Raw genomic sequence first — 24,960 nt, 5'->3', positions numbered from 1 at the left:
AATTTTCACATGATGCCATTATCATTATGTAACAGTATATGTTGGAGAAGGCAATGGCACGACTGAGTGACTTCACTTTCATTTTTCACTTTCATGCATTGGAGAAGGAAATGGAAACCCATTCCCGTGCTCTTGCCTGGAGAATCCCAGGGATGGCAGAACCTGGTGGGCTGCCGTTTATGGGGTCGCACAGAGTTGGACACGACTGAAGCGACTTAGCAGCAGCAGCAACAGTATATGTACAAATCTTGTTTTTCTCAAGCAGGCTGTAAATTTCCCCATATTATGGATAATACATACATTTTTTAATATATCCTACTGTGCAAGGAGATCCAACCAGTCCATCCTAAAGCAGATCAGTCCTGGGTGCTCACTGGAAGGACTGATGCTGAAGCTGAAACTCCAATACTTTGGCCACCTCATGCGAAGAGTTGACTTATCGGAAAAGACCCTGATGCTGGGAGGGATTGGGGGCAGGGGGAGAAGGGGACGACAGAGGATGAGATGGTTGGATGGCATCACCGACTCAATGGGCATGAGTTTGAGTAAACTCCAGGAGTTTGCAATGGACAGGGAGGTCTGGCGTGCTGCAATTCATGGGGTCGCAAAGAATCAGACACAACTGAGCAACTGAACTGAACTGTGTTCACTAGGCACAGCCGTGTTCACTGTAGGAACTCAAGAAATAATTTTTTTTATTGACTGATTTAATCACATTTTCTTTCAGCACTACCTTCTGAGTAACAACTAGCAACACCAAATTAACCCAACAAAACCCAGGTGGTAAAAGATGCCAAAGACCTAATTGGTTTAAATGAAGGGAATTCATAAGCACTAAGTTCTACTCAACTCATGTAGCTGGCCACAGGTGGCCTTATTCTGGTTAAGTTCACTAAAGTGCTAAAACAGACATTTAGAAGCACGACTTGACTATATGAGTAGAGTCTCCAAATGAACTTCAGTTTTGGTCTTAATGAAGACCACCCTGGTAGAAAAAGGGGACTCACTGCATGACCACTTCTGGTATCTCTGTGATTAGTGGTCACTTGTGCAGTAAACAACTGACCTCATTTACCAAGAACATCATCCAAAATTCAACTACTTGGAAATCGCTGTAGCCCAGGGAGGTTAACAGCTGAATAAACAAACATTCTAACTATTGTGCTACCACATTTGAAGGTGGTTCACTGCCAGAACTGGGAGGAAGCATAAAGTCAGTGCTCAAAACTGATATTATTATGGTTAAAGAAAAAGAAAAGAGTCTGGCATAGTATTTTCCATATGTTTTTATAAAAGACAAAGAACTATTATGGAAAAAAATTTAAACTATGTTTTAAAGTACATGTTTTGAGACACCTCTAATATTTATAATTCTGCAAAAAGCTGAATGCACTGGTATATTTACTTCTTTATTACAGAAATTTAATAATTCACCTGGAATAAGCAAAATGCTAAGAAGCAAGAAAAAAACTTAAGTAGTCTGAAGTGACATTTGTTCAGATGCTCTTTAATGATGAACAGTTTTTTCAATGCCAATGTCAAATTCTACAACTCAAAATTCATTGCATTAGTTTCAGCTTTCTGTTTAGTGCTGAAATGTAAATATCCTTGAGAGGGAATTACATTGCCCTTAGCTGTTAATCAGTTAATGATGGGAGTGAGATATACTTATCAGGTCTTTCTCTCAAAATAGTCTTTGACAAGAAGGGTAAATTACGGAAGGAAACAGATACACTGGTTGTTTCAAATAGATAAGAACTCATGCCCAAGAGGGAAACAATATACACAGGAGAGACCAGAGGGGTCAGGAAAGAAATTCTTTGGCTATTTCATAATTTTCTCTGAGAAATACATTGGTCTTAGACTATTAAAGAATGGCCTGGTTTTTTATTTTTATCAAACCTAATTAATCTTGATGTTTGGGAAAAAGAGACAGTGGGGGCTTTACACAGTCTGAATTTAGTATTCAGTTCAGTTCAGTTGCTCAGTTGTGTCCAACCCTTCGCAACCCCACGGACTGCAGCACGCCGGACTTCCCTATCCATTAATTCCTGGAGCTTGCTCAAACTCATGTCCAAGCTCTTTAAAGTTAAGACCTAATCTGATTCACCATTTTTTTTTTGTTTGTTTTTAGTGATTAACATAAAATAGGTATCTCTAGGACTTCCCTGGTGGTACAGTGGATTAAGAATCCACTGCGCAGTGCAGGGGACATGGGTTTGATCCTTGGTCCAGGAAGATTCCACACGCAACGGAGCAGCTAAGCCTGAGAGCCACAGCTACTGAGCCCGTGAGCCACAACTTCTGAAGCCCTTGTGCCTAGAGCCTGGGCTCCTCAACAAAAGCAGCCATCAAGTTGAGGAGCCCGCACACTACATACAGAGGAGCTCCCACTCTCTGCAACCAGAGAAAGCCTGTGAGCAGCAAAGAAGATTCAGTGCAACCAAATTAAAAAAAAAAAAAAAAAAAAAATAGGTATCTCTAAAGGACCTGTTGAAAATTAATAACTTAGATTTGGATTTTCTCTTAAAGAGGAGCCAAAAAGGCAAGGGTACGCCTATAGTTAGGCGGACCTTTGGTTCTAAGGATCAGCCAGTCACTAACATCTACATGGGCTTCACAGATGGCTCAGTGGTAAAGAATCTACCTGCCAATGCAGGAGATGTGGGTTTGATCCTTGGGTCAGGAAGATCCCCTGGAGAAAGAAATGGCAATGCACTCCAGTATTCTTGCCTGGGAAATATCATGGACAAAGGAGCTTGGAATGCTATAGTACATGTGGTCACAAGAGTCGGATGTGATTTAGCAACTAAACAACAATACACATCCATATAAGTGCCAATCAAATTGTATGTGGATAGAATGTCAGAGATTAGTACCATCATTCAAGATCTAAAATATGTAGGGTTTGTGCTCTCTATTACAGCACTGTTTAGTTTGTCAGATTGGCCCCTACCAAAATCAGTTTTATTTTGGAGAATGACTGTAGACCCCCACTGCCCCAGTTGCAGCTGCTGTGTCAGATGTATTGAATAATATTATCGCCCAAGCAGATGATTGAGACCCCCTTCACATGGTGTGTGATAACTGATGTGGCAAATGCACCCGTTTCATTTATGGTTTTTAAGAGACTGACAGGTAGTTTACATTCATGTGGACCACTTTCATTCTAGAAGTATCAGCAGTGCATCTTTACAGAGACAGGTATTTTAGTTAAGTCTGACTTTCCTCCCTTTATAGGTTTAACTAGCACCGCTATCTAGGGGATTACAGAATACCTGATCCACAGGCACGGATCCCCACACCGCACAGCATCTCTACACTGAAGGAGATTAAAAGTGAGCCCACAATGTGATCCATTTGTCTCAATCCACCTTGTACTCTCGAGAGGTAGCCAGTCTCATGGAACATTGGAACTGCCTTCTAAAGTTATAACGGAAGAACCAGTTCAGAGGATGCAGTATGAAAGGACAGAGCACCACCCTCTGAGACAGGGTATTTATTAAATCACAGACCTCCATAGGATGTTCTGTCTCTAATAGGAAGGAGACACAAGCTTGGGAACCAAGAAGTAGAAGTGGGTGTGATCCTATCTGCCATCACTTCTAGTAAGACAGGGTAATTTTTGCTTTCTGTCCCCACAATCTTGGACTTCACAGGGATGGAGATTCTGATACCCAAAGGGGCTCTCCCTTGACAGGAGACACGACAAAGCTCTTAAACTAAAAATTATGACTGCTACCACAGCACTTTAGGTTTTTTTATGACAAGATATAAGCAAACAAGATGAGAGGTCATCAACTTGGCATGGTTAACTGGCTGAAAAACAGGAGGAAAAGGAGGAAAGACTGCTTCATGCCAAAGAGGCAGGAAGGAATTTATGTGGAATACAGGAGATACAACGGAACTCCAAACAGAAGTTCACGCCCCAGGTTTAGGTTAACTACTAGACAAGTCACCAAGACCTGCTGAGAAGAAGGTGAGAGTGAAAGCGATTTGAAATGGATCGTGAAGGAGGGAGAAATAAGTACCAGTCGTGGCCCCAATGGAACTGGGTTGACAACAGCCATGGTACATCCCATTAAAACAAACAGACCTATTAGACCAAAAGTAAGTGGTGACACAGCACATGAAAAGATGCTCAACATAACAAAAACAAACAAATAGCCCAATTAAAAAAATGGACAGGAGATCTAAATAGACATTTTTTCAAAGGAGACATACAGATGGCCAAAAAGCACAAGAAAAGATGTTCAACATAATTAATTGCTAGAGAAATGCAAACCAAAAGTACAGTGAAGTATTACTTCACACTGATCAGAATGGTCATCATCAAAAAATCCTCAATAAATGTTGGAGAGGGTGTATTGTTGGTGGCAATATAAATTGGTACAACCACTATGAAAAACAGTATGGAAGCTCCTTACAAAACAAAAAATAAAGCTACAATATGATCCGACAATCCTACTCCTGGGTATATATTCAGAGGAAACCATAATTCAAAAAGGCAAATGCACTCCAAAGTTCACTGCAGTACTATTTACAACAGCCAAGACATGGAAGCAACTGAAACATCCATCAACAAAGGAAAGATGTTGTATATATATACAATGGAATATTACTCAGTCATATAAAGAATGAAATAATGCCATTTGAAGCAAAATGAATATAGTTTCTTATGCTAAGTGAAGTTAGAAAAAGACAAACATCATATGATGTCATTTATACGTGGAATATAAAAAAATGATACCAGTGAACTTATTTTACAAAAATGAAATAGACTTACAAACATAGAAAATAAACTTATAGCTACCAAAGGGGATAGTAGAGAGAAGCAGGGAGATAAATTAGGAATTTGGGATTAACATATACATACTACTGTATATAAAATAGGTAAACAAAGACCTACTGTATAGCACAGGGAATTCTACTCAATATTCTGTAAATGACCTAGATGGGAAAAGAATCTAAAGAAGAGTGGATATATGTATATACAAAACCAATTCACTTTGTTTTACACTTAAAATTTACACAATGTTGTAAATCAACTAAACTCCAATAACAATTTTTTTTTAAATTTAAAAGAACTACATGAGGTGATGGGTGTACTAATTATCTTGATCATGACAATAATTCCACAATGTATATCAAGTCATCACATTGTATACTTTTATAAATGTAATTGTATTTGCTGATTATTCCCAGTTATTTTTCAATGAAATTATAAAATACCATAGAGCTTCTTATCATTAAAACAACATGACAACTGCACAGGAACAGACAACCATTCAAAGTGGAAAGGAAAACAAAGTTCAGACATAGACCCAAAACCATGAAAATTTAGTATATGATAAGGGTGACATCTTAAAATCACTGATGCAAAAACAAATTGCTTAACAAATGGTTCTGGGACAACTGAGAAAACATTTAGTAAAGGATATACTTAAGCACATATATCACAATATTCACACACACACACACACACACACACACCCACACACACACAAAACCAAGTAATTTGCTCAAGGTACTCAGGCTACCTCCTCAATTTTCATTCAGAAGACATCAATCGCAAAGCATCATACTTTTCAACTATTAACTTAAGCCTTTCATCATTCAATAATTAACAAAAGCTTTCTCAGAAGTATATACCTAGGACCATCCTTTTGGTCCCTTATTTAATAACTCTTACTGGATTGTACTTTGACATTGTTATCAATCTGTGCTCAAATATGGAAATCACACAATACCATGAGTTGCTGCCCTTCTTTTGTACAAGCAATACATTTTTATCCAAGGGAGAAGAGAAGCCTAAAACTGACTGTGTTTCATTGTTTTGCCCCAGTACAAAGTTCAGACTCAAGTTTTCAATTAATTTCTAATAAATTGTACAGAACGTTGTGGCTGTGCTGTGTGGAAAAGGTTTTTCAGGCTCAGCTAAGTTTTTAATTCAAGTCAGAAATTATGTTACTGGCCCCCAGTCCCTTCCCTGGTTACTCTTCACAAAACTGTTTGAGTATCTTCCTTCTGCACACACAAATTCCTCCCACTTTTGGGATTTAGTCTCCTACTTACAGAGAACACAGACTCCATCCTATTGACCTCTTTCAACATCTCTCTTCTTTTGAAACAAACCCGTATACTTGTGCTCTGCATAACTTCTTTATTCTCAATCTTCCTTGTTTTTTAAAAATGCACTGAAGTCTGTGAATTTCCCTCTAGGGTTTGGGTGTTGCTTTAGGTACAATATTGGATTTTATAGTGACTTTGTTACTCAATTCTAAATATTTTCTAATTTCCACTGTGATTTTTTTTATTCTCATGATGTTTTTAAGTTACTGATATTTACTTTACTGCTCTTAATATTGTCAATTTAAAACTTAATAATACTGTAAACAGAGAATGACATTCACTTTCTGGAGGTGAGTGTCTAGGAATAGTATTTTCAAATCTTGTTTCACAAGTCCTAAATAATTTCATCTATTGCAATTGCTTCATTCAATACATCTATGTGGAGTACTATACCAACATGTTTCTCTAGGTCACTCTGAGTTTCAAGTCTACAATTTTCTATACATTTATGAGACTAATTTCCTGTATATCCCATAGGCACTTTAGCCCTAACAAAATTAAAACCAAAGCATTATCTCCACACACCCTAAATATCTTCCTCCTTTTTTTTATTCTGTTTTTAGAATGAAGATCTACATTCTCCCCAACTGTTCAAGCCAAAATTATTACATGCGTCTTTTATTCCTTTCTCACATGAGTTGAATGAACTGGACTGTGATTCAAGTGCTGTGAATCATATTTCCTAATTATCTCTTGAAGCCATCCTTTCCTATCTATTCTTACAGGCCTTCATCACTAGCCCCTTGGCCTTGCATTATCCTCCCAAATAGCCACAGACTTGCCACCTCTCCTTTTTATCTCTCCCTGTCTCCTTCTCTTCTTTGTTTCATCTACCACTTATACATTCAAATACATTTCTGATAATTGTATTCCTTTGGTTAAAAATTTTTGATCACTGACTACAGGATAAAGTCTAAATATAGCACAACATATATGATTGTTTACCTGAGAAAATTCATCTACTATGCAAGGAGAAACTTTTTAGGCTTGATATATGATTAAACATGCTATTTTAAATTCTTAGACATACAATTCTATTAAGAGCCTAATGTCAAGAAGGATTTAAATAGAAGTGCTGCCTTATATATTAAATCCTACATATTATATTCCTATGATCAAGAAGAAATTATAATCTGTGGATTTGGGGCCCATTTCCCAAAACAACCTTACACCACTTATTGAGAGAACACAGGTTGCATCTTTAGCCTCATAAACAATTTAAAACAAGTAAGCAGTGGCCACAGGACTGGAAAAGGTCAGTTATCATTCCAATCCCCAAAAAGGACAATGCCAAAGAATGTTCAAACTACCATATAATTGCGATCTCTTCACAAGCTAGCAAGGTTATGCTCAAAATTCTTCAAGCTAGGCTTCAGCAGTACATGAACCAAGAACTTCCAGATAAACAAGGTAGGCTTCAAAGAGGCAGAGGATCAAATTGTCAACATTCGCTGGATTATGAAGAAAGCAAAGGAGTTCCAGAAAGATAAACTACTTCTGCTTTATCAACTATGCTAACACTTTTGACACTGTGGATCACAACAAACTGTGGAAAATTCATAAAGAGATGGGAATACCAGATGACCTCCTGAGAAATCTGTATGTGGATCAAGAAGCAATAGTCAGAACCAGTCAAGGAACAACTGACTAGTTCCAAATTGGAAAAGGAATATGACAAGGCGGTATACTGTCACCCTACTTATTTAACTTATGCAGAATACATCATGCGAAATGTGGCTGGATGAAACACAAGTTGGAATCAAGATTGCCAGCCAGGAGAAATAGCAACAACTTCAGATATGCAGATGTACCACTCCAATGGGAGAAAGTGAAGAGGAACTAAAGAGTCGCTTGATGAGGGTGAAAGAGGAGAGTGAAAAAGCTGGTTTAATATTCAATATTCAAAAAACGAAGATCATGACATTCAGTCCCATCACTTCATGGCAAATAGAAGGGGAAAAGAGGAAGCAGTGACAGGTTTTATTTTCTTGAGCTCCAAAATAACTGCAGATGGTGACTGTAGCCATGAAGTTAAAAGAAAGGAAAGCTATGACTAACCTTTCCTACTTGGAAGGAAAGCTTTGACAAACCTAGATAGCATATTAAAAGGCACCGGACAAAGGTCCGCATAGTCAGAGCTATGGCTTTTCCAGTAGTCATGTATGAATGTGAGAGTTGTTCCATAAAGAAGGCTGAGCACCAAAGAATTGGTGCCTTCAAATTGTGGTGCTAGAGAAGACTCTTGAAAGTCCCCTGGATTCCAAGGAGATCAAACCAATCAATCTTAAAGGAAATAAACCCTGAATATTCATTGGAAGGACTGATGCTAAAGCTGAAGCTCTAATACTTTGGCCACCTGATGCAAAGAGCCAATACATTAGAAAAGACCTGATGCTGGGAAAGATTGAGGGCAGGAGAAGTTGGCGGCAGAGGACAGGATGTTTAAATAGCACCAGTGACTCAATGGACATGAATTTGAGCAAACTCTGGGAGATAGTGAAGGACAGAGGAGCCCGACGTGCTAAAGTCTATAGGGTCAGAAAGAATCAGATACGACTTAAAAAAATCAGATACTGAGTTTTGTAAGCAATTTTTCATTAAACAAGTGTTTCTTTCCATAACTAGGAAAGGTTTCTAAGTCAAACAACTGAACAACAACAACAAAAGAAAGAAGAATTGGTATATGTTGGGACTCAGTACCTTCTAGGACTCAAAGACAATTAGGCAATGTTCTGAATGTGACTGAAAATCATAAAATTTCAAAAGCAACAGAGAAAAAAATTTCTGGAAAATTAAGTGATGAGTGAAAACATGGCACATGCATAATTTAACCTGGCTTTGTAAAGAAAAGGAAACAATCTTAGACCACACTGATAGCAAGGAGATGACACAATCTTCCTCGGATACATACCATATGTAACTAAAATTACAATACAGTAATCCATGTTTGTAAAAATAACCTTTAAAGATAATAAAAGGTCAGTTACATTCTATACCCTCAGTATGATGAAGATAGGTAAATACGATTCATTCCAGGAATGTTTTCATGACAAACAATTAAAAGAATGTAGGCTCATAAAAGAGATAAGCATATTAATCAGTTAATTACTACTTTAATTGTCTGTTAATAATAAATTTTATTACTATAAACAATTTCATTCCTCCCAGCATCATGATATCAATACATTGCTCCATTTTACCTCCTATTACCTATTATTAAAACTAGATGCAATTATGTTGTTTTGATTTTTGAACCATTAACCTTTAATATGTTTTTAAATTAGACAGTCAGTAAGAGTAGACATTTGCTAAAATAAATTAGCCAATTCTGAAAGACAGATGTGGAGAAAGAAACAGACTTTAGAGTTTACAAAGAGAAGGAGAAAGCATCAAGATAGTACTATTCCTAGAAACTCCGCCTACTGCTTTGACACTATGGGGACTTTATCGATCTAATTTATTTATTGTGAAGCCAAATCCACTTTCTCAGTGTTACTGCTGCATCTGTGACTCTGAATTCGATGTGAATGTGTATTTATAGGTTTTGTTCTTGTTCAGTTGCACAGTTGTTCCAACTCTTTGTGCCCCCATGGACTACAGGGTTATATGTTTATGTATGCATATATTTGGGATTATATTTTTGAACTAAGGTGAGCTTCAGAAACTTATCTCCATGTAGTATATCTTTGACTCATAAAATGATTTTTAAAAAAACTTAAATGTTTCATCTCATAAGCTTAGTCCTATGCAGTCTTACAGAAAAGAAAAAGCCCCTCTACATCAAGGATTAAGCATAAGTAAGAATTTCAAAGAATATACTATACAAGCAAACCTTATGCATGTACTACAGACTTACTCATGTTTATTCTAGAATATGAGATCCAAATGATATGTGCACATTAAAAAATTGGAAGCAGTCTGCATTAAAAATTCAACGGCGCTTATGTTCTGAAATTTGATTGTAAGCCCCAACTATGTGTTACTAGTAGTTGTTGTGCAGAACAAACAAATCAACTGTGATCTAACCAGGACTATGTGACTAATACCTTTTCTATTTTCTGGAGATCACTGTTGCATACTTCCCAACATAACAGAAAACATTTAGTCCAAACTGTTTACAAAGATATAAACTTTAAAGAGAATCTTGCTTAAGCCTACTATATAAAAGGTTTAACTAATAAAGTTTAATTGCTATGACATTTATTTAAATTAATTATATTCCCACCAACATTTTACCTCTGGTCCTGGAGGGCCAGATGGCCCTTGGGGTCCTGGGTCACCTGTTTGGCCCTACAATGTGGAGTTTGGGGGAGAGAAATCAAAGTATAAACATTAATTTAATAAATATGATTGAAAAAGGAAACATATAGTATGCAAAAACTACTATATATATTATGTCACACAAAGTTGTAATGACTTTCTGGCAAACAGCAGTCAATATATTATTTCAAAGTTGTAACGACTATTCAGAAAGACTTAAAATCATCATCATTGTATGAAAGTTATTATATAAGATGTGTATAGATCTATACATATTTACCCCTAAATACTAGAGATACAAATTAATGGAAATCAAATGAAGGAAAAAAATTGTGTTGTAGGTGTGTGTTATCCAAAGATAAGAGAATAAAGTTTGACTTAATAAAGTAGGAAACTCTACATAGGAACTGCTTTCATAAACAACTAGAATTCTAGGATTGCCTCTGAAAAATTCTCTCTCCTTTGGTAACTATAAGGGGCCTGATTTAGTAATTAAGAATCACCTGGATTTAAATACCTGTTGCTTAATCTCTCTCAGCCTATTTCCTCACCAATAAAATAGGAATAATAATAATGTTACTAACAGTCTTACAGTCATTGTGAGAAATAAATGAGACAAATGTAAAGTGTTAAGCACAGTGCTTAGCACATAGAAAGTACTCATTAAATGTTAATCAATTTTATAACTATTAATCTTTCCATTCACATCCTCTCTCATCTCCTGGATGTTACCTAGAATTCCTAGATTACTTTGATCCTCTGATTAAACTTCTGAAGATTTGATTTCTATATCTCTGCAGCCATTTTCTGACATTCAGATTAACAATGTGAAATCAGGGCTGGAAAAGAAGGGTAAAAGCCTGATCCTGGAGAGGGTTGGTGATCCTCTCAGGAGTTGAAACTACAGAACGTGGAAGGCCAATAGACTGATATCCTTGTTTTCATTAAAACAACTGAATTCATTATTTTTGTCATATTAAACTTCTATGTGAGCTTCAAATCTGACAAAAGGTAACAGGATATATAAACTTTCTTGAATTTATTATACATAAACTCTTTGCGCATCCAGTTTCTAAGAAGTAAAGCATAGTTTTCCATGTGTATTAAATTCATCCTCATACAGTGCTGCAGTCTCTGGACTTAGGCAGTACACAGTACACCTACAACCAAACCTAGAGAAAAGCTGTCAAATATTATGCAGAAGTTCACTTAAGTTCCCCTAAATAAACAAAATCATACTCCATAGTGAGTATCTAAGGGATTCAAATTCTTGAAATGAAAAGTACCTCAGACAGACAGAAACAGCATTTTCACTGAGGCCCTCTAGTGGCAAAATCTAAACAAGACGCTAAATTTACAAGACTGAGGAAAAAGTGGAATACAGCAGGCCTTTGTTATCAGAGTAGTTGATCCACAACCTGATATTTAAGAACATGAACTTGTGGAATAATTTTATTTATCCTTCAGAAAAACTTTCATTTTGAAAAATTTCAACTGCAAGCTTCCTTGAATGTCAATTTACCTTTATAAAAATGTAAAGAACTGTATAATGATTAAGTAAACTTCTATAAATGGTAGCAACTTCTAGCCAAAAAATGAAAAGGACATAATTGACTTTGTTTTTTCTCTTTAAAAAAACAATATTTCTTAGCTTAAGATAGGTCATCTTCTCTCGTTTTTAAATACTTGCAGGGTAAAAGTTTCCCTATTCCAGAATGTTAAAAACCTTCTAGATCAGAACAATCTTTTATCTTGAGAACATTCTTTCATGTTACAGCTTAGATCCATTTGAAAACAGTATCAGTGACACTAACATTGTAGATAACAGAAAACCAAAAAACCAAAAGTAGGAGACATAAAGGAATAAAGACGTTCATCTGACTTTGGCATTCATTGCATGATAGGGAGCAAAGAGTTTAGATAGACACTAACTTGTACAATTTATTTTTAATATAGTTGCTTATTTTTGTAAGAAATTTTTCATTAAACAAGTGTCTCTTTCCATAACTAGGAAAGGTTTCTAAGTCAAACATCTGCAACTTTTTAAATAATAGTAAGATACAAACAAGTGATAAAGTGAGAGTCTAAAGTCAAGGTGGTCTCACAAATAATAATTCCTAAGTCTCTTATCCTATCTTTAGTCCAAAGTACATATTTTTCAAGATTTGATAAAACAAAAAAAATAGTCAGCTGTCTCTGACCAAAGTAATCCCTGCCGATATTAACATTTTTTATTAGAATAGTACAGAAATGTATAATATGAACAAGTAAAAACCTCACACTCATCATTAGCAACCCCATGGACTGCAGCCTACCAGACTCCTCCGGCCATGGGATTTTCCAGGCAAGAGTACTGGAGTGGGTTGCCACTGCCTTCTCCGTTAATGCTGCTTACTTTGATGCAAAAATAAACAATCTAAAGATGAGATGGTGGAGTTAGGGAAACATGCTGAAATTGCTCAGGAAAACAACACTCTTTTATAATGTTTGATTAATAAATTATAATTTAATATCTAATTTTTGGATCTGGAGAATTCCATGGACTGTATTGTCTATGGGGTCGCAAAGAGTTGGACACGAATGAGCGACTTTCACTTCATTTTGGATCTACAATCACAGTCAAAGAGTTGTAATCAACATTAAAACCCTAAAACAATCTTAAACCATTGAAGCATAAAACACTATGGCACAGTGACTAAGTGCATGGACTCTGACATCTGTGGTCACCAAGGTTTTCTTGGGTGACTACCAACTAACTATGGAACCTTTGGCAAGTTATTTAACTCTCCTTGTCTCACTTTTCCTCATAGGTAAAATAGGAATAATAATGGTACCAACTTCATATGACTGTTTTAAGGATTAAATTAGAAGTATAGGTCTTAGAATACTGCCTGGCATTTTGTAAACACTCAGAGAATTTTAGGTATAATCATTACTATGATTTTTAATATGTAGATATATATCATTAACTCAAGTTTTAACCACTCTATTTAAATGTTTTTAACTATTCAGTAACTTTAGTTTTATAGTTTACTGGGCTTCAAGTTAACTACAATACACAGTATCCTTTTATTTCAATTAATTGATGCCCAAAGATTTAAAAAAGACAAGGAACTAGAATATTTGGGTCCATAACAGAGTGTGACATGCTATCTTTTCTTCAGAATGTTCCCTTAATGAAACAGATATTTGAATAAATTATGGTGTTATTTAAGGTTGCTTTATATTTTCTGGCTTAAAATCCACTGCTTAGTTTAAATTCTATCTATAATAGGTTAACCAAAATCTTTAAGGCTCATGGAAATTTGGCTTTGGACTGGGATGAAGGAGGTGAGGAGAGTGAGGTCTCATAATCTATGGAATGTAAGCTGAAAACTTCAAGGATTAGCTGTATTCTAAAACTGGAGAGAAAACGCCGTACTGGTAGACGTAAACCCTACTTCTTACATTCCACGAACACCAACAGGCATCAAGAGTCATGTCATAGAGCGCACTCCATGAATCAGAAAGAACAGCAGAAGTTCAAACCTACTGAAGGTCCTGGCTTTCCTCTCATCCCTGGTGGTCCAGGAAAACCCACAGCGCCCTAAAAGAGCAGTAAAGAGAGAAGCTATTACACCACAGAAGGCAGATGTACCTCTACTTGCAAATTATTTTAAAAAGTTACGGAATTATTCTAAAAAAAAATTGAGAAAATGTTTCAAACAAGACATGCAGAATTATTGATACTATATCCTAAAAAAACACGTGATTTGAAATAATGAGTATTCCCTTCTTTTTAAAGAATGCATACATTTTCACTGTGTTTTTTTTAAATTTATATAAAACTAATGGTACCTTGTCTCCAGTATACCCTGTTTCTCCTCGCTCCCCTGCAACGCCTTGTTCACCCTGGGGAGCACAATTTCATACACAGACACTTTAGCAATGCAAATGTGGCAATCAGAAGGCAAATAAATACAAGTTATACAAGAATAATTTCTCTATTTCTCCTACTTTTGAGAAAACTTATATAATTGATATTACAGATTGGATCCCGTATTTTAATAAAAATATTTTGTAAGTGGTGCTGACTCAAAAAAAAAGTAAATGTGATTAAAAAATTATCTCTATGACAATGCAAATATTTAAATCACCTTATCACCTTTGATTCCAGGTAGGCCCTTATTGCCCGAAAGACCCTAAAAAAGAAAGTGACACTTTGTGACATTATAGAGAAATCAAAGTGAAATATCCATTATGTAAACAGAAACATACCACTGGGCCAGGGATTCCAGAAGGTCCAATTGGTCCCACAGGGCCAACACTGCCCTGAAAAGCAATAAGAAAGAAAGGTATCCTTCAGCACCACCAGGATTAAAAAGAGAGCATGGTAAACTTAATAAAATAATTCATCTTACTAATTTCCCATACATGCTTTGTTCTCTAACAACTTCTTTTCCACTTTACATTTATAAATCATACCAATCATTCAAATTTTAGTGAGGTCTATTCTGCTTCCTTAAGCCTACTCATACTGATCTAATCTATTAGGATCCTTCTCTTCCTTGAGTTCTCATACTTACTATCCACAGGATTCATTTTGAAATATTTCTCCAAAGAGATATCTTGATGATAGGGGAAATATTTTAGTGCTATGTTCCCAGGAAGTATTCAAAAAATACTTCATTTGATTTTCTTAGATTTTTCTTTCACCCATTTATTCAGCAAATATTTCCTGGGAAGTTACTATGTGCTAGGCATTCCAATGACTTCATGATCTATAACTTGCAGATAACAAAATTTACCGTAAGTTCAGGGAACTGAGTAGTAAACAAAAGGCTCTACGCTTCTGGGTTGCTCATTCATTCATCATTTAACATTTATTGAGCAGAATATGTATCAAACATTGTAGTAGTGTTGTATGGTAGTGTTGAGGAAACAAACATGAAAAAGACACAGTCACCAATATCAAGCTTTTCAATTTAACTTCTCCAATGCAAGACTACGCAAAAACATTAACTACCACTATAATCTCGTGCAAGCAAGAAACCCAGAAAAACTTCAACATGTCATCTTAAAATTTAAAGGACAATAGCAACTATAAAAGTTTCTGAAAGTAAAATTTGAAAAAATAGTGGAAATCTCTTTGATTGTTTGGAGATAATTTTTGTGTCAACGATGCCTTTTTCTTCTTTTCTCTTGCTTCCTCTTGCTACCTCCCTGTGCTTGGCTAACACATCATCCTTTATCTTCAAAGAGTTGCTTTCAACCTCCCTTTTATGCTTCCCAAATGTTTAGGAACTTTTAAAGGTGCATTTGTGACAATGTTGAAAATGTTGCCCAGTTTAGTTATAATCCGTATTTCTTAGGACAGTATCCCAGACCCTTACTACCAGTTTTCCATCAGGACTTTCTGTCTCACCTTCTTCCACTTGTTCCTACTTGCCTTTTCCTTCTCCCTCCTTTAAATCCAACATTCTAGACACAATGAACCGTTTTCTAGTCTGAACATACTCTCCCTTCTCACATGCTCTGAGCCTTTGAAAATATAGTTTCCACTAATGGAATGTGCTTCTGCTGCAGTACTAAATATATTGCACTGTTTTTGCTTTTTTTTTTTAGTTGGTTTCCTTTTTTGTTTGTTCTCCCCCTGTCTTCCTCGTCTGTGCATTCTGTGAGTGTAGAAGCATGATTTATTCATTTTTTTATATCTCAAGCCCAACATAATAATTGGCACATAAGAGTTTTGAAATGAAGTGTGGAATGAATACTGGAGGAAGAAATCAACTTTAAATTTAAAACAGTGATTTCTAGAGTGCTGACATTTCAGTACACTTCTAAGAGTCCACATTTATATACTACAAATTTCAGAATGGAAAATATGACATCTTTACTTTGGGGTGAGTCCTATAGTCTGTGAAACATAAGATAAATTATTCCCAACATATTTAATGGTGAAAAATATGAGACTGTGAGAGGCAGAATAATATTTTCCAACTTAACAGATGGAAGCACAGCATCAATACATCACTGACAAATTCCACTGATGGGACATATTCTTAATTACAGTGGCTAGTTTATTCAAGGTTCATAGCTTTGAAACTTCTGACAGTCATTCAAAATACAATAAATGTCTCTGTTTGGAAATCACACAGCACTAATTCATGTAAGAAATGGAAAGGAATATCAAAAACAAATATTTCTTTATTGTCCTGTTGTTTTTCTATAGGCAATATGCTTAATTCTTATTTCAGTAAATATACTACTGTGCATAGTCTGGCATCTTCAGATGGATATCCCTTGTGTGCACAATATTCTATTTTACTATTTAGTAGCTCTGAAAGAAAAATCACAAAATAGTAAATTTCAAGAGGTATCAAAAAGCATATTCATTATACAGGACTGAGTAAAATAAAGAATTTGAAAGTAGAATAAATAATTTGAAAGTAAAATGATATGGGTGTAGAAACTTCCAAGAAACATTAAATATGTTGTGGTATGTCACAGGCTGTATGGAAAATCCTACTCCTAAAAAACTACATACTCTGAAATTGATTCATGATAGATTAGTAACAGTTTTCAATTCCATAAAGATAACCTGAAGGTCCTTCAACACTCCCTACCTACCACACTTCATTCCCATAAGAAGATGAAGTAGACAGAAGAAATAATTTCATGCATTGGGACTTAGCAGAGGGTGTCTGGGATATAGCAATAGAAGCAAAAAAGCCTCCCACAGAGTGACAAATAATAGAGAACTATTGAGTCAAAGTCAGTCAAAGAAATAGAGAGACCCAAGGGTAGGTTCTGACCAAAATTGCTGCTGCTGCTGCTGCTGCTAAGCCATGTCAGTCGTGTCCGACTCTTAGCGACCCCATAGATGGCAGGCCACCAGGCTCCTCCGTCCATGGGATTTTCCAGGCAAGAGTAATGGAGTGGGGTGCCATTGCCTTCTCCTTATCAAAATAGCAGCCACTAGCCAATTATAGTTCATGAGTGAACATATCACCAAAAAGATTGTGAATGCCATTTTTGGGCTTTTCAACCATACCCAGTCACACTACCAGGCAATAATCACTGTTACTAATTGAGAAGGCAAATGACGGTAACAATTAACTGCATGGAGAAAATAATCTAGAGAAAGCAGCATCACCTCTTGTCAGGAGTTATACCTGCCCTGCTGGAAGGGAACACATGAAAAGCAACAGTATAGGGCAAACAGTTAAACTGTTCACTATGGAACACCAAAGTTCACATAATCTTTCCTAATTGTCTTCAAAACCTCACCTGCTTACATTCCTCTCCCATCACCCCATACTTCCCAGGCTGCAAGCCCACTCTTCCTCTTTTCATTTCCAAAACATTCCATTTCCCCCCACATCAGTGCATCTGAACACAACCTTCTTCTGCCTAAGAGCCCCTTCCCCAACTCACCCCACTCACACACAGTCAACAACACAACTTAAAAGACATCTCCTTTGTGAAGCCACTCTGATTTTCTAAGATAAATTGCTCCATTCTCAGTGGCTTGACTTGGGCCCATATTAGATTATAATATTGCAAGGAAGCAGGGATCTTAATTTGTTTATATGTATTTCTTAGGCCTGGCATCTAGTTCAGCATTCGATATACAGTAGGTGCTCCCACTATTTTGATTAAAATTGTAATAAATGTACAAGAGAGGAAGCAATAATACCTGTTCTATCTACTTTAAAAATTAGATACATGTGAAAGAAAGTACTTTGGAAAGTATAAAATACCATCTCTATTACTGTAGAAGAGTGAGGACTACAAAAATGACTGTTAGTTTCATAAGCCATTTTCATTTCTATAAAATCTCTTCCCACCTACCAAAGAGTGAACGGAGGAAGAGAAAGGACTTTTCTGTCCAGGTATTTTTATTGAGCATTATTATGTGTCAGGCACTGTACTAAGTCCTGGAACTGAAAGATAAGTAATAGTTAACTATTGGGCAGAAAAGTAGAGTTTAAGTGTTTCAGGCAGACAAATAAGTGCAAAGGTCATGTAGTAAGGAGGCTGCATCTGAAGAATGAACAGCTTGGATTATGCACAGAGTATATTCTCAAGATGCAGAGAGGAACCAAAAGCCTAGACATCTTAGGCCATGTTAAGAATATTGGCAGGGTCTTAAACATAATAATGGAAACTTTGGAGCTAACCAACCTTAATGCTAATAGGTCAGATGAAGGATGCAGAAAGTGTGTCTCTGGAGTCCAGCTGCCTTTCCCTGCTTCCTGTCTATCCCCCCTGGTAGGGTCAGTGACTACCACTTACAGGTGCAGCCCTATTCTAAGTTCTGAGAAAAGAAGTTGATCATTTAGGCTCTATCTTCACATAGAGCTTCTCATGACATCTAAAGAAATCTCTTAAGAGATACAATACATATTTTAAGGTTATAGAAGTTTTAAGGAAATGGTATAGCACAAGGGGGAGAATACTGAACTCTGGATGTACATCACCTGGCTCTAAATCCAAGTTCAACACTTATAAGCTAAATGGTCTTAGGCTATTCTGAGAATTAAATTACCTAATCTTTGTGACTAGCACATAGAAAATACTAAATGAAAGTGAGCTGTTATTGCTAATTTTATTATTATTATATTAATATTATAGAAAAGTATGAAGGTCTTAGACTAACTGTAGTTTTTTAATTCTCAATTCTATATTCCTGCCATCCCATATGGGAAAGTTAAAAACCTATTATGCTGATTTTTACCACAGTTCCAATAGCTAAACTTCTGAAAGATATTCCTTTGGCCAGGCTACCACCTTCTACCATGGGTCAGTTAAGATGGGGGAAAAACTTTGTAGTCAAAAGACCTGTGTTCAAGTTCAAGCTAAAAATACTGGAGCTATAATTTATGGCCTAAAACTCTGGAGTCTTAATTACCTACTTTACATATTAGAGTGAGCTCTAAATTGATTTTTAAAGGAAATTCTACCTCTGCCATGGTCATACCCTACTTTTACGTGAATAGAAATAGGCTTACCTTTAAGATTCTATTTTCATTAGGCTCCTTACATTTCATAAAAGTATGTCATTCCTGCTTTTAGTGCGGTTCAATGTTAAAGCATATGGCTTTAAATTTATATACCATATCTGTAACTTATATCCCTGTCATGAACCAGAAATTTGGATGAGAGAAATTTATATTTATGAAGAAATACCAGGAAGATACATATGACAGTTTGATTAGTCAAATAAATAATTAAAAATGTATCAGAAAGACATGTATCTGGACTGGATTGTTTTAGCCTTCAAAGAACAGCTTTTACTAAACTGTACTTTGATGACATCAGAAACTTTAGTGAAACTTAAGAGTTGAATTTACTGTATAAAAATTAATTAGGTGAACAAATAATAGTTATTATTTTAAGTACAATAAATAAATGAGATATGAAAATGTTCAATGGTACTGGTGAAGTCTGGCTCCTACCTTTTGTTCAGGATGATTTTCCTAATCATTTATTTAATTTTATCTCATAAAGCCTACAGTTACCATGTGCTTTTGTTTAGCCCTATCTGTCTCTCCAGACCAGATGGTATGGAAGACTACCTCAAAGGAAAGAAGTGGCTGTTCTAGGTCTCATACTTCTGGAGAAACTGAATCTTGATTAAGCATCCTTCAATGAAACAGACAAATACACATTAACCTGTAAAAATCTGTTATTTTAACTTATCATAAAATATAATTCATTTTTAGATTCATATTACTGATCAAATTTGCATATCTGGCAGGAAAACATGTGTGAGTAATGTTGATATTCAACAATGACACCAAAAATTTTCTTTATCCTAAAGTTTGTAAAACACATTGAACAAATATAAATACACACAAAAGAATTTTATAAGAAGGATGATATTGGATACTTACTCGAAGCCCAGGAAATCCCGGAGGACCAATGCTACCTATAAGTCCCTATGTAATAGAAATGTGCAAAATTGGTTAAATTTTATTCCAAACTAAACGTATTTTCTAAAGATGAAGACAAAAATTTCTAGGAAAAAATATACCAAATTTTACCTTCTTCTAGCTAACTTCTGCAACTTCCCTACTCTTTTGCATCCTGAGAAGTGCAATTCTTTGGTGGCAGCTAATGTTCTATAAAAGTAGCCCAGGTTCCATGCTTTTGGATGCCAGGACTACCACCTTGCCTGGGATAATAGATTTCTCTGTCTGTTATGTGAGTAAGTCTCATCAATAATCAGCATTATAGACATAATATTAGCCTACTGTTGTTGTTTAATCTCTAAGTTGTGTCTGGCTCTTTCTGTGACCCCATGGACTGTAATTCACCAAGCTCCTCTGTCCACAGAATTTCCCAGGCAAGAATATTGGACTGAGCTGCCACTTCTATTCCAGGGGATCTTCCTGACCCAGTGATCAAACCCACGTCTCCTGCATTGCAGTTGGATTCTTTTCCACTGAACCGCCAAGGAAGCCCTAATTAGCCTATATGTAGTGAAAAAAGACAGGATGGTCAACTTGTTGGGTGAGGAGAACATTTTCAGATGACTTAAAACACTGTCAGCTCTTTTGAAATACTTTATTTAAATTTTCTAAATTTCTCATTAATAAAACATATAATATTTGTTTTCATTTTGTAAAGAACGCAATGAAAACTGTTATATAAAAGGTTCTGAAAATTTTCATAAAGCACTATACAAATGTAAGAAATTACCAATATGGTTAAATTATTTGTATGAGGTTTTAAACTATCATTTTTCCAGTTGATTCCTGATGAGCCTTTGTGAGTCTTTTGACCTCATCATTACAGTCCTTGTGATAATTCCTAATCTATACCACATCAGTGTTATATCATTTACATGGTACAAAGAATAAGAATAAACCTCCCCTTTTTTTCTGCATTTAAACTGCTTTGCAACAGAGGTGTAGTATAAAATTTAAGAAATATAAACCAATACACTGAAAATATCCAGTTTATTCTTGCATTTTAAAGATGACTCAAAATGCTCTTCAAGCAGTGTAATTTAAAAAAGCAGATTTCAAAGGGTAAAATGTTAATATTTTTTAAGAGTCCAACTCTAACAAACTTCATGTATATTTGACAAGATGGTTTCATACTAAGTGTGTAAAGACATAAATGGTATAAAAGAAACATATAAATAATGCTTAACTTTATTATGCCTGAAATGAGAAGCTGCTCAGAATCATGGGAAAGAAAAAGATGACAAGCATTTTACTTAAGACTGATTCAATTTTTTAATAGTTTGCTTCAAAATCAGTTCTGCTCTTATTATATCTTCCAAGCCTTATAACAAAACTTTTGCTAAATTCAATGCATAAGCTAATATAGTTTATACTTTAGAAAATGAAATAAAAGGTAACTATTTTCAAACATTATTTTATTTACAGATGTCTAAATATAGGAATTATTCCTAATTCAGGCAAAACAGCATTCCATCATTTTTTATAATATGTTAAATTAGTTTTAGAATTTTAACTCCCTGATCTGAATACAGATATCTAAATGATCCCCTCAAAGACTTCTCTATAAATTACTCAAAAGTAAGGTAGGTCAATAACAGGTTTGAGTCCAAAAGAGCAATCACTAAATGCACAATTTTTACACGAGGCTTGTTAGTACCTTGATATATATGAAAGGCTTCTTTCCCATGTCCGCCCAGCCCCCACTGAATATACGTCAATATTGTGATTGTATACCTGTAATATTTTACTTAGTAATGTATAACATAGTCAAGATACTGAATTGTAAAGATCATCTCAAGACAGAATTTATAACACTTTGTTTTACTTCTCTTGTTGTAAAATCACAAAATGGAATGTGCTCAGTGGTATCACAATTGTCTGGTCAAGAGTGTTTGTCAGGAATGTGGTAATGAACATGACAAGTACGGTTGCTATGGAATCCAAATGATGCTAGAATGCAAGGGTGGACCTTCACTATTTACTCACAGGACTGCCATCAGGACCCGCAGGGCCTCTGTCTCCAAAGTCACCTGGAAAACCCTAACCCAAGGAAAGAGAAAGAAATGCTGTTAAAACCCAAATAAGGAATTCATCTTTGCTTTGTTTTCAGGTAAGGAACTTAGTAATAGGAAGTATTTACTATCTAACCTATAAATTGTAGTGCAGCAAAAATGTGTGTTTGTTTTGTATAAAACGTCACTGATTTTTAAGTACATAATTTCTATATTTTATAAAGATTACTTTACATGTCACAAAATATATACAGAGAGATAAGCTGGAGGAAACAGAAATGTGTTCATCATTATATAAAGAATCACTGCATTAGAGGAAATACAATCAAGATTTCCAACTGACCAATTCATTAGTTACATCCACTATTTCATGTTGCTTGTATATACCCAGCACAGAAAATGAAACGGCTAATAACATTGAGCATAAGCTTAGTACACTTATCTTGTGCAAAAGGTTTTACGCACATTGTTACATATACATTACTTCATTCCATCTTCAGAGCAGGTCAAATCAGTGAGTATAATATTCTCACTTTGCAACTGAGGAAACTACAGTGTAAAAGAGTTAAGTCACTTGCACTTTCTAGTGATGGGTGGGACCAAGATTTGAATGGATGCAGTCTGACTGCAGAGTCAGCTCTTTTTTACTGTCTATATGAATACTGCAACTCATCACTTCAAGATATGATACAACATGTAAGAACGTCATTTAAGAAAAAGAAAAATGCCTATAAAAATTGCAAATACAAAATGGGATGTCACTGAAATATAGACTTCTTAAATGCCTACTGAGAATTCCATAGTGTAAAACTATTAAGGGCAGTAAATTAACATACTTTCTAATTATAACTTCTATTGTAAAATAACTCAATTACTTAGTTACTCTTACTTTATATATTAAAGATTTCACCAGTGATTTAGCACCGAGTTTATCAACTTTAAAGCTCACTTTTAAGAAGACTACTTTATGGGACTTCTCCAGTGGCACAGATTTACAAGCTGGATTTAGAAAAGGCAGATGAACCAAAGATCAAATTGCCAACATCTTGTGGATTATAGAAAAGGCAAGAAAATTCCAGAAAAACATCTACTTCTGCTTTATGGATTATGCCAAAGCCTTTGACTGGGTGGATCACAATAAACTGTGGAAAATTCTTAAAGAGATGGGAATACCAGACCACCTTACCTGCCTCCTGAGCAATCTGTATGCAGGTCAAGAAGCAACAGTTAGAACCAGACACCGGAACAATGGACTGGTTCCAAATTGGGAAAGTAGTACGTCAAGGCTGTATATTGTCACCCTGCCTATTTATATGCAGAGTACATCATGAGAAATGCTGGGCCGGATGAAGCACAAGCTGCAATCAAGATTGCCAGGAGAAACATTAAAAACCTGATATGCATATGACACTACCCTTATGGCAGAAAGCAAAGAAGAACTAAAGAGCCTCTTGAAGAAGGTGAAAGAGGAGAGAGAAAAAGTTGGCTTAAAATTCAACATTCAAAAAACAAAAATCATGGCATTCAATCCCATCATTTAATGGCAAATAGATGGGGAAACAATGGAAAAAGTGAGAGACTTTATTTTGGGGAGCTCCAAAATCACTGCAGATGGTTACTACAGTCATGAAATTAAAAGATGCTTGCTCCCTGGAAGAAAAGCTATAACCCACCTAGGTAGCATATTAAAAAGCAGAGACATTATTTTGCCAACAAAGGTTTGTCCAGTCAAAACTATGGTTTTTCCAACAGTCATGTATGGATGTGAGAGTTGGACTATAAAGAAGACTGAACACTGAAGAATTGATGCTTTTGAACTGTGGTGTTGGAGAAGACTCTTGAGAGTCCCTTGGGCTGCAAGAGGATCAAACCAGTCCATCCTAAAGGAAATCAGTCCTGAATATTCATTGGAAGCACTGATGCTAAAGCTGAAGTTCCAATACTTTGGCCACCTGATGCAAAGGGCTGACTCATTAGAAAAGACCCTGATGCTGGGAAAGACTGAAGGCAGGAGCAGAAAGGGGACAACAGAGGATGAGATGGTTGGATGGCATCACCGACTCAGTAGACAAGAGTTTGAGCAAGTTCCGGGAAATGGTGAAGGACAGGGAGGCCTGGTATGCTGCAGTCCATGGGGTCACAAAGTTGGGATACAACTGAGTGCCTGAACAAGAACAACCAGTGGTGCAGTGGATAAGAACCTGCCTACCAATGCAGAGGACACCTGTTCAAGCCCTGGTCTGGGAAGATTACATGCCTCAGAGCAACTACTGGCGCCACAACTACTGAACCCGAGTGCTGTAACTACTGAAGCCCATGCTCATGTTACCTGTGTTCTGTAACAAGAGAAGCCACCACAATGAGAAGCCTGCACACTGCATCAAAGAGTAGCCCCAACTCGTCACAACTAGAAAAAGCCCTCTCATAGCAACAAAGACCTAGTGCAACCAAAAATAAATTATTTTTTAAAAAAGACTACAAAATGCTTTGTAAGACTTATTTCCAACAGTTTGATAGCATTCATTTATAAAAACTTGTAAGACTAACAAAAATAAAAGCACATTATTTGATTTTTTATAATCTTTTACTTAGGCAAGCCA

General features: G+C 35.9%; 1 protein-coding gene across 1 annotated transcript in view; it reads right to left on the bottom strand.

The window, feature by feature from the left end:
• The window catches only part of COL24A1 (collagen type XXIV alpha 1 chain), a 373,554-nt gene that overhangs the window by 225,871 nt on the left and 122,723 nt on the right, over positions 1–24,960 (bottom strand). The window contains exons 15-21 of the mRNA XM_065907005.1: positions 22,335–22,388; positions 20,271–20,315; positions 14,650–14,703; positions 14,529–14,573; positions 14,230–14,283; positions 13,925–13,978; positions 10,369–10,422 (exon numbers count right to left, since the gene is read on the bottom strand). Of these exons, the coding sequence (XP_065763077.1) occupies positions 10,369–10,422; positions 13,925–13,978; positions 14,230–14,283; positions 14,529–14,573; positions 14,650–14,703; positions 20,271–20,315; positions 22,335–22,388 (360 nt within the window). The remainder of the gene's footprint in view (positions 1–10,368; positions 10,423–13,924; positions 13,979–14,229; positions 14,284–14,528; positions 14,574–14,649; positions 14,704–20,270; positions 20,316–22,334; positions 22,389–24,960) is intronic.

The sequence above is a fragment of the Muntiacus reevesi genome, chromosome 1 (genome assembly GCF_963930625.1).
Source record: "Muntiacus reevesi chromosome 1, mMunRee1.1, whole genome shotgun sequence".
Classification (NCBI taxonomy): domain Eukaryota; kingdom Metazoa; phylum Chordata; class Mammalia; order Artiodactyla; family Cervidae; genus Muntiacus; species Muntiacus reevesi.
Note: the sequence above shows the minus strand (reverse complement) of the source record. Positions and strands in the feature narration are given on the sequence as shown.